Source organism: Pan troglodytes, chromosome 21 (assembly GCF_028858775.2).
Source record: "Pan troglodytes isolate AG18354 chromosome 21, NHGRI_mPanTro3-v2.0_pri, whole genome shotgun sequence".
In the NCBI taxonomy this organism is placed as follows: Eukaryota; Metazoa; Chordata; class Mammalia; order Primates; family Hominidae; genus Pan; species Pan troglodytes.
In genome coordinates, this window is record NC_072419.2 from 14,450,127 (window position 1) to 14,466,919 (window position 16,793).

At 38.6% G+C, this 16,793-nt stretch overlaps 1 protein-coding gene across 1 annotated transcript in view; it reads right to left on the reverse strand.

The window, feature by feature from the left end:
* Positions 1–16,793, reverse strand: part of HAO1 (hydroxyacid oxidase 1) — a 57,526-nt gene that overhangs the window by 22,182 nt on the left and 18,551 nt on the right. The window contains exons 3-4 of the mRNA XM_001167611.6: positions 9,029–9,284; positions 1,032–1,207 (exon numbers count right to left, since the gene is read on the reverse strand). Coding sequence (XP_001167611.1) covers positions 1,032–1,207; positions 9,029–9,284 — 432 coding nt within the window. The remainder of the gene's footprint in view (positions 1–1,031; positions 1,208–9,028; positions 9,285–16,793) is intronic.

The window sequence follows — 16,793 nt, forward strand, 5'->3', positions numbered from 1 at the left end:
TCTATGCATATGTACAACTATTATATATCGATTTAAAAAACTAATTTAATTTGTTTAAGCACAGAATAAGAACATCTGGATTTAAACATATCTCCACTACTTAAATGCTGCACTGGGCTTATTTCTTTTACTTTTATAAGCTCATTTCTTCACACATAAAATTAAATAGTCAAAGTAGGTAGACCTTTATAAATAGGGACCACATGACTCAGACATGTTCAAGTAAAATCTATGAAAAAGTTTTGATTCAAAGTCATTTAATAGACATACATTAATGGACAGACTCTCATCTTAAAGTCACTTACTCAAACATTTCAGTTAAAAAAAAGTTTTTGGCAGTTATCTATATAACCATACTAAAAAAATATGTTTTCAAAGGCAAGAAAACATTTTTGTGGGTAAACACATTTACACTCCAAAATTATTATAGTCATTGGTATCTCCCTGTGGGATCTGAATACATGGGGATGCTGGAGGAAATAGTTAAGTTTCTTATTACCCATGACTTGATAATTGAGCATTTGACCATACTAGTCAGCCATTCTCTTCAGAGAGGTGATGTGGGTTTGACCACACTCAAAAACTAGTCCTAGCCATTTGTACTGGAGGGAGCACAAGAAAAAGAGTAAAAGCTCTTAAAACAAGTCTGTCTGTCATAATATCTCCTTGGGGCTTCTCTTTGGTCTGAGAGCAACTGTTGCAGCTTTCAGGTAAAGCAATGAACTCATGACGTTCTACCAAGATCTTGCCAGGCTTCATGATTCAGTAACAGCTCTGAAATAAGGCAATAGCATCCCAATTCTTTGAAAAAGCTCACTTTGTGCTTCATGAGAGTTTAGCTCTGCTTCAGAATATTACCTAAGAATGAAGAAATATTTACTCACTAACATGAAAACAGAGAATTGAGAGTTGGAATGTCTCTCTCAATTTCCATGTTAATTTTTCCTTGTTATTTTCCTTTAAGAATATTATGAATGTATCCACAAAGGATCACAAAGTCAGTATGAATTCAAGTAGAGAAATAAACGAACCTCTCAAAATGCCCTTTGCAACAATTGGCAATGACGTCAGTCTTCTCAGCCATTTGATATCTTCCCAGCTGATAGATGGGTCTATTGCTTTAGCCACATATGCAGCAAGTCCACTGTCGTCTCCAAAATTTTCCTCAGGAGAAAATGATAAAGTACTGGTTTCAAAATTTTTCATCCTAAAATAAGAAATGCATAAAATGAGAAATTTGCCAAATTAGAAATACCTTTCCAATGATTCATTAAATGAAAAATGTTACCCTTTTCAAATCAATTGGCTGTTCACTCCTCATTTATCTATAAGTCAATTGCACACATATTTTCCATATTTTGATGTAGGACTCTAGACTAAATGTGATACTCTAGTGGTCTTAATCAGTGACCTAAATTTTATTTTACATCTTAGGCTGTGTTTACACAAACAAATCTGTTTCAAGAAAAAAAAAAATGTGTTCATATTCAAACATCTCATTTTAAAGCCAGTTTATGGATATAGACAATAGAGTTGACACGATTTTCAGCCAGCAATGCAAATTAATCACAATTAAAAAAGCATTTTTATGGTGCATTATAATTTACAAAGGGTTTTGTATGCCAAAATTATCACAATTTTTCTTTAAAAGACTCTTAGAAAGTAACATTGATACTCTATGATTCCCATAGAAAATAAAAACAGAGGTACTAAATGAATTGCCTCAAATATAGAACTAGCTAATAGCAGTATTTGAGCTCCAAACTGGGTCCCTTGACTTCATTCCTAACACTATTCTCTTTGCTCAGATCTCAGTTTCCTCCTGGTTATTGCACCTGACCTCAGGAAACCTTCCAATGCCCTTGTAGAAAATTCTAGAAGAGGTTGGAACCGCAGTAACAGGTGTTAACACGACTGTCTGTTGCCCCTGTAGACTCCTTCTTGCCTGCTATTGCAGTAGTGATGGTGGTGGTGGGCATGGGAGAAGTGGGAACTGTTTCCCAGCAGATGAGTTGTCACCTCTTGCCTTTCCCTCCCCCTTTTAGTGGTTCTCTCTGAACTTCTCGGTCTGCTGACTCAAACTTCTCTAATCTTCCAGACAAGTTTGACAACGACAAGAGCTTTTCAATTATCAATACCTTCATTTCTCTGCCAGTGGTTTTTTCTTGCTCCTGGGCCTGAGTCACAACCCACACAGCAGACTGGAGGCATTAGGGATGTTGAAGTGTAAATACCCCAGCTCCCTCACTGCTAGGTAGACTAACTCTGACATAAATTCTGCCTAAGCTCCCAGAATTAGTTGCCCTGACTGTAGCTGTCTTGGTATTATGCCCTTTGTTCAATGCCTTCCCTCCTTTGCCTCACTTTCCTACTCCTCTAGCAGTATTCCCTTCACCTTCCCTATGAACTACTTGCACTGAAATCATAGGCTCACAGCCTGCTTCTAGGAGAACCCAACCTGAGACAAAGTACCACTGAGTTGCTTTCTTCCCGTATCACTATTTTTGTTGACCCAGCTTAGCCCAGTATTTCTCTAACTCACCTCTAAGATTCTGAAGCTGGCTTCCCCTGTGCCTGAGGTCTTTTCTCTTGGCCTAATATCCTGGCTAGATTTTGGCAGTTCCCCACTCTAGGGCCAATGTCTTTTCAGCCTGCACCTCTGACTCCTAGCTGGATGGATGACTTCAGGATACACAATAGAATCATTCCTGTGACTTATCTGCCCACAGTCCCAAATTCAGTGGCAAACTTCTCCTGAAAGGCTGTTTTTGAATAATGACAGTGACTGGACTCACCTTGCTCTTCTGCATACTATTAATTCCCCTGCCAGTCAATCTCCCTTTTTTTGGTCAAAGTATAGTTGTATGTATATTGATCTCTGGCTTAGTCCCATCTCTTTCTTCCCCTCCACCAGTTCTGTCATTAAATGTACAGAAGATCATGGAGCCATATAAAAATTTATATATCGGCTGGGCGCAATGGCTCATGCCTGTAATCCCAGCACTTTGGGAGGCCGAGGTGGGCGGATCACCTGAGGTCAGGAGTTCAAGACCAGTCTGGCCAGCCTGATGAAACCCAGTCTCTACTAAAAATTCAAAAAAATTAGCCCGGCATAGTGGTGGGCATGTGTAATCTCAGCTACTTGGGAGGCTGAGGCACGAGAATCACTTGAACCCGGGAGGCGGAGGTTGCAGTGAGCAACTCCAGCCACTGCACTCCAGCCTGGGTGACAGAGCAAGACTCCGTCTCAAAATAAAAAATAAAAAAAATTATGTATTATACTAGAAGAATCTAGGCACACTATTTAAAAATTATTTTTAACAATCATGACTTCCTTTAATAGAAAACTATGATTTTTTACATTTTAGAGTATTTTAGCTAGCATAGCTGGTTATGTAGCTTAGGTGGCATATATTGTCATAAAGATATGAACATTCCTATCCCATATAACTCAATTCAAGCTATTAACAAGGCTTTCTCAATAAGGATTGAATAGTTAGTCCTATAGTTTCACGGACTCAGATGGCCATTTAAGATCATAGAAAATTTCATTGAGTCATATGGATGCCCATCTAGTCGTTGGGCTTTGGTGGGGATTTTAGCTGAAATGCCTGGACTTTCTTTTTATTTAAATCAAACCACTTAGGATTGTACATTATATCACAGTCCTTGGTTTTCTGTGGTCACCCTAATTTGAATAAAGCTAACTGCTGGTCAATAAATACACCCTTACCATGGAGACCTATTTCATTACTTACAAATGATTAAATGATAATAAATTCCAAACTTTTAAATAATGTTGTTAATAAGAAAAAGTCCAGTCTGTCTATCCCATAGCAAGACCAGGAAAAGAAAAAGAAAAACATCTGTATGTGTATGTAGTCTGCATGGCACCCCACCCCCTTCCCAAACAAGCTCCAGTGTTTCAGCAGGGGTGGGGTGAAAGGGTGAAATGGATAGGAAAAAACAGAAACATGGATAAAATTATATAAATAACTGTTGTTATTCTTGGATGGTGAAATGCGAATCAACACTTGAATGAATGTTGCCTTACAGAAATTTCAGTGCACAATGAAGCCTTGTTGTTACTCTGAAACTTTGTTCAAAGCCAGAAGCCAAGAAAAAGTTTTCAGATATCTTGACAGAGACCCACGATGGAGTGTTTTACCAAGGGCTCCGAAAGAAACCTCCATGAATGCTATTTTTATTCGGATTATGACATATATATATATGTCATTATATATATATATATATATATATATATACGCTTAAAGTGGCTTCTGATAACCAAAGTATTCCATTTCATAAGAAAAAAAGGGGTGAGATCAAAATAATAACACTATTACTTAGGGCTTAATTCTCCAAGTCCTGATCTGTTTAATGACGCAGAGGTAAGAAACAAGATTTCTTCTTTGTAAGGTACTCATTATCTCTTGAGTGACACTCAAATATACTTTTTAATATAGAAGTTGTTTTAGCCGTTAGTAATTTAGCATCATAAAAATAGTAACAACTGCTAATGTGAGTTAAACATTATTAAATAACCAATAGTAACACTAATAATCATGAATATCGAGTAATACATAATATTATTTATTATAAGTATTGATAATGCAACATTAAAGATAAAGCCACATAATTCCATCTTGGGAAACAAAAAAATAACATGACCAATAGAGGCTACAGCATCAACACAATATGAAAAGAAAGAGATTGAAAGAGGGGCTCATAAATACAGACACTGATACATGGGCCACCAGCCTTTAATTATGTGGTTCGGAAAACACTTGTGTTGAGAACACAGCCCTGGTAATTTCTTCCTCAGTGTGGCTGCTAGAAGAAGGTTCAGGGAATGAATTTTGAGTTCAAATCCCAGTTCAGCCTCTTACTAGTTATGTTACATTGGGAAAATCTTGTATGTTCTAGTATATTTTATCGATTGAGTCAACAATTACTTATTGAGCATCTACTACATGCCAGTGTTTTCAATGTTTAAGATATATAAATAAATAAAACAGTTAAGAATCCCTGCCCATGGAAAGCATAATCAATAAATTACAAAGTGTAGCAGAACATAAGCACTATACAAAGCCAAGAAAAAAGTAGAGCAGATTAAGAGAGATGTGAGTTTTCAGAGACTCAAAATGAAACTTTAAGTATGTATGGTAACCAGCGTTGGCAAAATTGAGAAGCTACCTTGAGAAAGAAATTAGTAGAACTGTGTTTGTGTTATTTGTTACAACAGCAATAAGAATAACATGAAGGTATTAGATTACAGTTCCAAATGTCAGAAGTCTAAAATAAGTCTTACTGGACTAAACTCAAGATATCAATAGGGCTGTATTTCTGGAGAATCTAGGGGAAGCCCTATTCCCTTGTCTTTTCCAGCTTCTAGATACCCCCTGCTTTCCCTGGTTCCTGACCACATCATTCCAACCTCTACATCTGTCATTTCATCTCTTTCTCTGACTCTGACACTCTTGCTTCCCTCTTATAAGGACCCTTTGAATTATATCAAGCCTACTGATATAAAACAGGAAAAATCTTCCCATCTCAAGCCCCTTAAGTTAATCACATCTGCAAAGTCCCTTTTGCCACATAAAGTAACAGGTTCCCGGGATTCACTCATGGACACCTTTATCCTGCCATACTTATCAATGTGAATGATTTCCTAACCAAAAATTTAAGAGGCTATTGTGCCATTTAAGAGGCTATTGTGCCAAGTCCTCCACTGACCTCTCTCCCCTGCCCCCACCCTGTTATCTTGCTCGTATTTGCATCTCTACCATCAATTTTTATTGTGGTTTCCCAATATAGAGACATGTATATCCATTCCTAATGTCAAGACTCAATGGAAGTGAGGCTATTAGTCATGCGTTGATTCTGCGAATGACTGTTACAGACGGAGGGAACAGCCAGTGCAAAGCCTCCAGGGTTCCAGCATGCCTGGCATATTGAAAGAACCGCAGGGAAGCCAGAGTGGAAGAGTGGGTGAGGATGTGAGTGCTACGCAGTGAGGCAGAGGTCATGGAGACCTATTCACATTGAGTCTACTTTAAAGCAGGCCACTTTAATCATGAGAGACCTGAGAAGACAGTGGCAGGCTGATCTGTTTTAGTGTGATATATTCTGGCTGCCGTGATCAATAAATCATTTCTGGGCTTAAGAAAACATGTCACTGGCAAATCATAGAAAGGATAAGTGTCATGATTTACCTTGATCTTAGTCAATGATCAGAAATTACTTTTCTTCTCTTTAAACTGCCTTGGCACTGCACTGGAGGGCCAAATCTTCATTCAGGGTAAATGAACCATCTCCATGGGGATATGGAGAAAGAAAAAGTTCCTGCCCCAAAGCCTCAGGAATCAGTCTACTGAACTGGCTTCATTCCTTGCTTCTTCCAAGAGCAGATGAGAAGTCTCCTTACTCCCTCTCAGTTTCAGGAACCCCCGTGCCATTAATAATGTATACACATACATGTGTTTTGCATATGGACCAAGCAGAGACTACCAAACCTCTGAACTCTTGCTGGGCCCAGATGCCAAGAGACGGGACCCTCCCCCACACTTGGGCAGAGGAAGTAACAAGGGCTGGAAGGAGCCATGCTTTACAGGCTCATTCTCCTCTGGATTTCCTGCCTCCCTTGCCTGCCAAACCTCACTTATGAAAAGCCAGGCTTCACTTTCTATGAGTCAGGTCAGTTGCAGAAAGAAACCGATTTCATATCAGGCTATAACAGATGAGCTTTTGGGGTGTATTTGGCCTCAGGCGGAAGCCTGGACCTCCCGTTAGCATGCTCTGCCTTTAAGAGTTGAATGTGGGCCACTGAGGAACTGACCAGAAGGCACTGGCCTACTCCGAAGTCCACTAGGACAAACAACACCAATGTGCACTCTGAGGGGCTGGGGTACACCCAGCTGCGGGGTGTTTCCCGTGTTCCCTATAACCTGGATGTGTTGCCTATTATTTGATCATCTTCAGACCGGAGATGTGACAAGCTAGGAAGCCACAGCCAGTTCTATGCACACCGACAGCTGAAAAGAGTCTTTGTTTCATGGCCCGTCACATCATCTGGGAAGGAGCCCAGGAGCAAAAGAAAAGGGGGGAAAGCAAATCAACCTTCCTGCCACTCACTGAGTAGCCCCAGCAGTGAAGAAGCAAGAGGTACCTGCCAGAGTTAACAACTGTGTCATCTGCACCCCATCTAAGTAGATGCCTCTGTGAAACATATTTTGGTATGCAGAACAAGAAAGTATGTCTTAAGTTAAAAACAAAACAAAAAAACCTACTGTACTTACTATTGTTGTTACTATTGTTAGTAGTAGTATTAAGAGATGGAGGAAAAGGAAGAACAAATTCCTTTTCAAATGGCCAAGGGGAAATAATGAGAAATGTTTCCTGTAAGAAGCCTCGATAGTGGGAAACTATTTAGAAAGTTTAAAAAAAAAAAAAAAGTAGTCAAAATAGAGAAATAATGTAAATACGGGATTCATATTGGGGGAATTTGAATCCATCAGCTTTCTGACGAATTTGGCAAGGAGTAAGACTATGTCAGAGGCTTTTGTTTTTGTTCTCTTTAAACACAGGTTGTTTAGGTAACCCTGAGTCTGGGATATGTGGAACAGTTTTATTGGCCAGTTTGGCAGGGAGAGCACTTTCTTTTTCTGTCATTGGTCTAATCCTGGTGCCACATACAGAAATAATATCCTAAACCAGCCTGGTAGTAACAGGGAGGTAACATCACACAGCTAATTCACACATGGCTCAACAGCAAGATTTTATGCACAGTAGTTTATTCTCACATAGGCACAAACACAGTAAAACTATGTGAAACTTATACAAGACTCTGCAGCAACTGTCGTGGTGAGATTCACTCCACAGTCACTGAAATAGATATGAAATTCCAGGGGAATATTAATTTGATTTTGGATCTTTTCATTTTTGAATATTTTAGAAGAGTAAACACAGTATGTTTACATGTGGCTTCTTTCGTCTTTTATCTTTTTTCAATTTTGCTAGCCCTAGTTTTTTTGTTTGTTTTTTGTTTTTTCCAAATACAATTCAAACATAGAGTAAGCAAGGGCCTCTGTGGCATGAGATCTGGGAACACAGTAAGACATTCCTCATCATCTTACATATTCTGATGGATGCTGTAGGAGTCCATCATAAAAATGTCCTCCATTAAAACTAAGATTTTGATCCCTTTTAAAATACTTATAGGCCTGAGGTACATTATACATTCATATGAAAAATCCAAGAGCACATTTTGGTGGAAACTAAAGGAAGGAAAATCTGATGGGGTAAAGAGGTGTATAGCTTAAGGAGGTTTGAGTCTTTCCCAGAGACTTCCACTCAGTTTCCAGCTTTGACTCAAGATGATTGTAATCCCAAAATACAACCAGGAAAGAGATAATAATTCACAGCTTGTGGACAGGGTGAATGAATGACCTGATGAAACCTTTATAGTTCAACATCAGATTGTGTGATATATTGTTTTTGCTGAGATGAATGATTTGAGTGAATGAATGAATGAATCTTGACCCATGGACGAACCACAGTGAAAGGAATATTGCTGAAAGAAGAAGTAGACAGTGAGGGATCAAAGATGTGGCTTTTTTAAACCTCCATTATTTTGTTTCTTCAATCTTCTTAGCCTTAGCTGTCCCATGTACCATTAAAAATAAAAGGTAAAGGTGGCTCTTTGACTTTAACAAAGAAATAGGGCACCAGGATGATAATAATAAACTGCTGCTGGGGCAAAATTAAGTATCTTCCATCTGTATAGCAATTCATACTTCCCAAAGCCAAAGCCCTTAATGCACTCTGGTCTGAAAATTTATTGGACTTTTATAGAGGCCATTTCTGTTTCTATTGTGTATCTCAAAAAAAGTGACGTCTACAAAAGGGATGTGATTAGCTGAAGATTAACTAGATGTTTAGCAACGTTGCTATCAGTAGAACCCAGACCCTAACATTCCCAGTCAAGATCCCTTTCACCTCAGTTCAGGGCCCACATGATCATGGTTACCTGAGTTGTGGTGGCAGTTTGAATCTGTTACGCACATCATCCAGACGGTTGCCCAGGTAAGGTGTGTCCACTGTCACAAATATGGCCTTGTAGCCCATCTTCTCTGCCTGGCGCACTAGCTTCTTGGTGACTTCTCGGTCCTTGTAGATATACAGTTGCAGCCAACGAAGTGCCTCAGGACCAGCTTCCGCCACTTCTTCAATTGAGGAGGTGGCCCAGGAACTCAACATCATGCCCGTTCCCAGGGACTGGCAGGCTGAGAAAGAAAGGGGATGATCAAGATGGGCCTGGCATTGCTTACCCTCCCAAGCCTTTGAATTGTAGTTGGATGAGTAAAGACATCTAGAAGGGCAATTTGGCAATATGAAGTCAAATCTCTTAAAGAGAGAAGAAAGTCTGGCCCATACCATCTATTTCCTGATTCTACCTCCTCTGATACAAATGGCTACTGGAGTTATTTCTGCTCAGTGTTTATTTTCCAATGATTAGAAATATACATTTCTTTCCACACTTTGTATATTGTTCCTGAAGAACAAAATAAATCCAACAGTCAAAGGTGTCTGTAAATATGGGCAAAAAATATTAAGAACCTGAACATCCAGCCTTAGGGGATTGGTTAAATTGTAGGTCATATATAAAATGAAATGAACACACCCATTAAAATTAATATTATTGCTGGGCACAGTGGCTCACACCTGTAATCCCAGCACTTTGGGAGGCTGAGGCGGGTGGATCACCTGAGGTCAGGAGTTTGAGACCAGCCTGACCAACGTGGTGAAACCCCATCTCTACTAAAAAAACACAAAATTAACCAGGCGTGGTCATGGGCGCCTGTAGTCCCAGCTACTCAGGAGGCTGAGGCAGGAGAATTGCTTGAACCTAGGAGGCAGAGGTTGCAGTGAGCTGAGATTGCAGCATTGCGCTCCAGCCTGGGTGACAAGAGTGAAACTACATCTCAAAAAAAAAATTAATATTATTATGATAATCAATTTTCTGCATCAATATGCTAAACCATGGTGCCCAGATATTTGGTGAAACATGTCTGAATGCTGCTATGAAGGTGTTTTTTAGATGAGATTAACATTTTAATTAGTAGACTACAGGTAAAGCAGATTATCCCTCATAATGTGAGTGGGTCTTATCTAATCAGCTCAAGGCCTTAAAAATAAGTCTGTGAAGGAGAATAAGAAGAAGGGGAAGGAAAAGAAGAAGGGAAAGGGGAAGGAGAAGGGGAAGAAGAAGGGGAAGTAAGACTGCTAAGAAAAAGAAGAATTCTGCAAGGAGCCTGCCTTCAGACTGGAACTGCAACATCAACATTTCCCTGGTAGCTTGCCCACCTACTCTGCACATCTGAACTTGCAAGCTACCACAAACACATGAGCCAATTCCTAAAAATGTCTATCTATGGATAGGTGTTTTAGAGATAAAGATAGAGATAGAGAGATAGACTTATGTATGTATCTATCTGTATCAAGAGAGAGAAAAAGATGAGAAATCTCCAAGGGGGAGATCCTATTAATTCTGTTTCTCTGGAGAACTCTGGGTATTACAATTTTAAAATAATATAGGCATAGAAAAATGTTTATGATATATAGATATATTAAGGAAAGAAAAAAGTTTACAAAATGACATGTATTACATGATATCAAATTTGTACAATTCTACTTATTGGTAGATGAATCTAAACAAACTACATGCTAATGATGGGTGGGAGAATTATGGGGTTAGTTTAATTTTTTTCTTCCTTTTTAATTTTAAAATTTTGTCTTTCAAAATTGTATTAAATATATAGTTTACCATTTATGTTGTCTTTTAAAATCTCATAAAATGTGTGTGCTAGATATCCCAAGTAGACACATCCTTTTCAGCAAGGTAGCAGTTACATTTTGGGGGGAAAGGTAGCAAGAAACGGGCAAATAAATGGAAAATTAGAGTCATCTAACTAATAGTTTTAGAGGGTACTTGAGAGAACATGAGTGATAGGTAGGCTTTCTTCCAAAAATTGGTAGTAAAATTGGAGTAAAATTGGAGTCAGCCTTAGTGGAGGAGAAACTGATATAATGTTTATATGCAATATATAAAACAGTCAAATCTGTTATAAAGTATAAATATATTAGAAGTATAAATATATAAAAGTATATTATGTAAAACTCTATTCCTTCAAGTCATTTGACTCATCTGCGTGCCTACCATGCATCAAATGGGTATAAATATACTTGTCCAAATGACACTCATAGGATGTTGATAGGAATCCAGTGAGTTGCTGCTTATAAAGCTATAATGAGAGGTTAAAAAGCTTCCATGATTCTCAAACTTTAGCAGGACAGTCCCCTGGAGGGCATGTGAAACACAGATTTCTGGGTCCCACCCACAGAGCTTCTGGTCCAGTAAGTCTGAGATGTGGCCCAAGAGTTTGCATTTCTAACCAGATTAGGCTGATGCTAGATCACACTTTGACATTTAAATAGTACCATAGCCATTAGATAGTAAAGGTCTAAGTTCAAATGTAATAAAATGTATTTTGTTTTTGATAAATGTTAATTTTTCAATGCCTTTGAAGATGTTTTTCATACATGTTCTCCCGGTCAGTGGTTAACTACAGAAGATCTCAGTTGGAGGTCATCATGTCTATAGATCACTAGTCTGTTCTCCCAAAGAGTTCCTTTGGGAATTTCTTCTATAGGAATTCATGACTGGCAAAATATTGTCTAAAACCCACATTTTATTAAGTAAGAACACAAATGAACATATAGATCATTGTCTGATTTTCATTAAGATTTGGAAATGTGGAAAATAAATTCAGGTCACTTACTGCTGTTTGAAAGGAACACCAAGGGACATTGATTGCTTGGATCAAAATCCTCCAACAATCAATTCACCTGAAAGAAATTATGTCCTGGCCAGGGTTGGTGGCTCTCATCTGTAATCCCAGCACTTTGGGAGGCCAAGGTAGGCAGATCCCTTGAGGTCAGGAGTTCAAGACCAGCCTGATCAACATGGTAAAACCCTATCTCTACTAAAAATACAAATATTAGCTGGGCGTAGTGGCGCATGCCTGTAATCCCAGCTACTCAGGAGACTGAAGCACTAGGATTGCTTGAACCCAGGAGGCGGAGATTGCAGTGAGCTGAGATCACACCACTGCACTCCAGCCTGGATGACAGAATGAGACTCCCTGTCAAAAAAAAAAAAAAAAAAAAAAAAATGTCCTGAAGAGGATGTTACCTAAGGTCACACAGAAATGAGCAACAAAGTAGGAGAACTCAGCATGGCTGACCACTCTCCCAGGGCAATGATCTTTCTAGACTCCCTACATGCCTAAATGACTCCCTGGTACCATGCCTAGATAAATGTACTCCCTCAATATTTCAGGGCAGTGACATCCAAGAGAGTAGGTTTGCCGTGTGCATGAGAGACACTGCCATGCATTGGGAAGGCATGGAATCTTAGAATCCAGTGGGAAGGTCCTCCGTACACTGGAGGTGCAGAGTGTGGATGCACAAAGGGGTCTGGCAGAGAGAATCACTCAGATGATAGGGCATGTTTTTGTAGTTAATACAAAGACATCATGTAGTCAAGCAGCAGCTCTGCCAATAGGAACATCAAAATCCACAAAAGGATTCCCTTGAACTCATGAGAAATATCTACAGACACTCCACACAGATTACCAAAATGCTGCAAAACACACATAATTTCTACTTCTCTTAAACCATCTGACTTGCAGGAAATGTAAGCCCTCACAAACATTTTACCCAAATCACTTGGGTATGCATATTTAGAGAGAAGCAAGTTTGGTCCTTACCATCTATTTCTTGATTCTACCTTGATACAAGTAACTGCTGGAGTTATTGCTGCTCAGTGATTATTTTCCAATAAGTAAATCATACATTGCTGAAATTTTGAATTGGCGTCCCCAAAATTATTCAAGAGAATGCTCCTGCATGTAGGAGGAATATCAGAGTCTGTGCTAAGGTATTATCATTTGAAGCTAAGATACTAGTCCTAGGAGAAAACAGAGGAGCAAAACAACAGGCTCCCTTCTCCCCAGAACAAATATGAGTGATCACCCTGATCTCAATCCACTTGTGACTATTTGCTATGACAAAGGAAAATTATTGATGAATTACATTCATTATTTTTAATACAGTTTTATGTTAGAATGAGCAAAGGGAGCCTGGGAATTTATACGAACCATTCAGAGAGGCAATAAAGAATTTGACTATTTCTTAAGGACAGATCTGAGATGAAGTTGGTACATACCAGAATGGCAATTATGTTTGTTAAATAGCCACGGCTCTGAAGTTTATCACCCTAGCCCCCGAGTCTCTTCAATATGTCATTGTGCTTCAGTATGTCATCACTTCCTTTTCTCCCCAAGGAATCCCCAGACTTCCTCATAATCCAGCAACTTAAACATCAGTGCTGGCAGAGCGGGGGGCATCCACCCTGTTAGAGCACTAGAGACCAGCAGCTGAGTATCTCTTCCAATTGCTCAAAGTCCTTTGCTAAATAATTCAAATATTACCTTTGCCTGAGAGACAATGATAAACCCTTTGAGTTCACACTGCTCATTTTGGGGTAATACTTACAAGCTTCAAAATTTTATAAATGACGTAGCATGGTCAGACTTCATCAAAAAGTTCTGACTATAGTTATCCTAGCCTATGGCTTGAAAGCACAAATGTTTTAAGCCCTTTTACTCGCCTTATCCATTGTCCACAATGAAATTCTGACTCCCTGCTCCCAAAGCAGACACTGTCTCATTGCATTTTGCAAAGGACAGGGGTTGGGTTTCATTCTTGCTCCCAATGTGTGGCTATGTATTAGACTGTAACGGAAGATTCCAATGATATGTGTTGCAGTTTTACGATGCCTGGCAAAATGGAGCTCACAGCTGAGGTCATATTAACATAAAGGCAAAGCCTGGCTCTTGCCTAGAATGAAGTTCCCTAATGTTGATCCAAATCTAAAAATCTTGGCTTTTGTAATAGTCGGTATATCCTAAAGATGAAATACCTAGGAGCCTACACCATCAAGTAACACTGATCTTGTATGAAATCCCAGGACTCTCTTCTCTTACTTTTACTCACTGACTCTTTCATTGTCCTTAAGACATATCTTCAAAGATAGACACCTACACTTTTAATGTTACAGATATATTCAGACTTTATTCGTATGTTTGGCATTTCTTTCTCTTCTTTAATTAAACAGTGATACACTGTGCCATTGCTATAAGGAAATTGCATATGACACACACACACATACATACAATCACTAAAAGGGACACTGGCCAGGTCTCAGGTATGGAAGCATCAAAGATAAGGCTACATATATAAACTGGGAGATAAAACTTTCATTTCAGAACAACAACAGGGTAGAATGGATTGAAAGCCTGTCCTAGAGTCCCAGTCTTGCCATCCATGAAGTACGTTCTATCTGCACAATTGCTATAGTCACAGCTGTTCTTCCCACTTCATAGCATTGCAAGATCATCTACTGGGGCAATGTTTCTGAACGTTTTCTGTGTAATCTCTGAAGCCATGCAATTGTAAAGGGTAAGGTGAGAGGATGCCTAATGCATTTGGAAAAATAAGTTCTGGATAGCTTTGTATGTATTTCTAATTTTGCCAAGGACCTGAATTTCTTAATGTCATTATTTGTTAATCTTCTTCACAGCCAGCTTTCCTTTGCAATTATTTTTAATTTAGTTATATTTATTTTTAATTGGAAAATAGTAATTGCACATGTTTATGGGGTACGATGTGATGTTTTGATCTATGTATACATTGCAGACAAATTTAGACAAGCTAATGACCACATTCATCACCTCACCAACTGATAAGGTTTGGCTTTGTGTCCCCACCCAAATCTTATCTCAAATTGTAATCCCACGCATCAAGCGAGGGAACTGTAATCCCCATGTTTTGAGAGGTGATTGGATCATAGGGGTGATTTCCTCCATGCTGTTTTCATGCTAGTGAGTGAGCTCACACGAGATCTGATGGTTTTATAAGGGACTCTTCCCCCTTCACTTCACACACAGGCTCTCTTACCTGCCACCACGTAAGACATACCTGCTTTCCCTTTCACCATGATTGTAAGCTTCCTGAGGCCTCCCCAGCCATACAGAACTGTGAGCCAGTAAACCTCTTTTCTTTATAAATTACTTAGTCTCGGGCAGTTCCTTATAGCAGTGTGAAAGTGGACTAATACACCAACTTACCATTTTTTTGTAGGGAGAACATTAAATACCTATTCTTTTAGTAATTTTAAGTTATACAATACATTACTATTAACTGTGGTCACCATGCAGTACAATAGATCACTAAAACCTATTACTCCAGTTGCACTGAAACTTTGTACAACTTTGATCAATATGTCACTTTCCTCATTCTTTTCCTTCCTCTCCCAGCCTCTGGTAGCCACCTTTTTATGATCTGTTTCTGTGAGACCTACCTTTTTAGATTCCACATATAAGTAAGATCATATAGTATCTGTCTATCATGTTGTTACAGAATTTCCCACTTTTCAAAGGCTGAATAGTATTCCTTTGTGTACATACACCTCATTCTTTATCCATTCATCTGTCAATGGATACTTAGGTTGATGGCATATCATGACTATTATGAATAATGCTATAACAAACATAGAAGTGCAGATATCTCTTCAACATACTGATTTCAATTCCTTTCAATAAATATCCAGAAGTAGAATTGCTGGATCATATGGCAATTCTATTTTTAGTTTTTTGAGGAATTTTATGAAACTAAAATGTTTCTGCACAGCAAAGAAAACAATTAACAGAATCAAGAGACAACCCAGGGATTGGGAGAAAATATTTGTAAAGTGTATATCTAATGAGCGCTAATATCCAAAAAAAAAAAAAAAGGAACTCAAACAACTCAATAGCAAGAAAACAAATAACCCAATTAAAAAATAGGCAAAGGACAGCAAGAGAAACAAAGGACTAAACAGGCAACCTACAAAATTGGAGAAAATATTTGCATACTATGCATCCAACAAAGGTCTAATATCCAGAATCGATAAGAAACTTAAACAAATCAACAAGACAAAACAGATAACCCCATTAAAAAGTGGGCAAAAGACATTTGCAGATACTTCTCAAACAAAGACATAAAAGAGGCTGATAAATATATGAAAATGATGCTCATCATCTCTAATCATCAAAGAAATGCAAATCAAAACCACAATGATATACCATCTCATACCAGTCAGAATTACTTTTGTTAAAAAGTCAAAAAATACTATGTTGGTGAGTCTGTGGAGAAAAGAGAAGGCAGATACACTGCTGTAGGGAATGTAAATTAAATAAGCCACTATGGAGAGCAGTTTGGAGATTTCTCAAAGACCTGAGAGTTTTTCTACCATTCGATCCAGCAATCCCACTAACTGGGTATATTCCCAAAGGACAATAAATCATTCTACCAAAGAGACACATGTACCTGCATGTTCATCACAGCACTATTCACAATAGCAAAGACATGGAATCAATCCAGGTGCCCACCAATGGTGGGTTGAATTTTTAAAATGTGGTACATATCCACCATGGAATACTATGTAGCCATAAAAAATAACAAAATAATGTCCTTTGCACCAACATGGATGCAGCTGGAAATCAATAACCTAAGTGAATTAATGTAGTAACCAAAAACCAAATACCACATGTTGTCACTTATAAATGGAAGCTGAATATTGGATACACATGGTCAAAAAAATGGTAACAATAGATGCTGGGGAATACAAC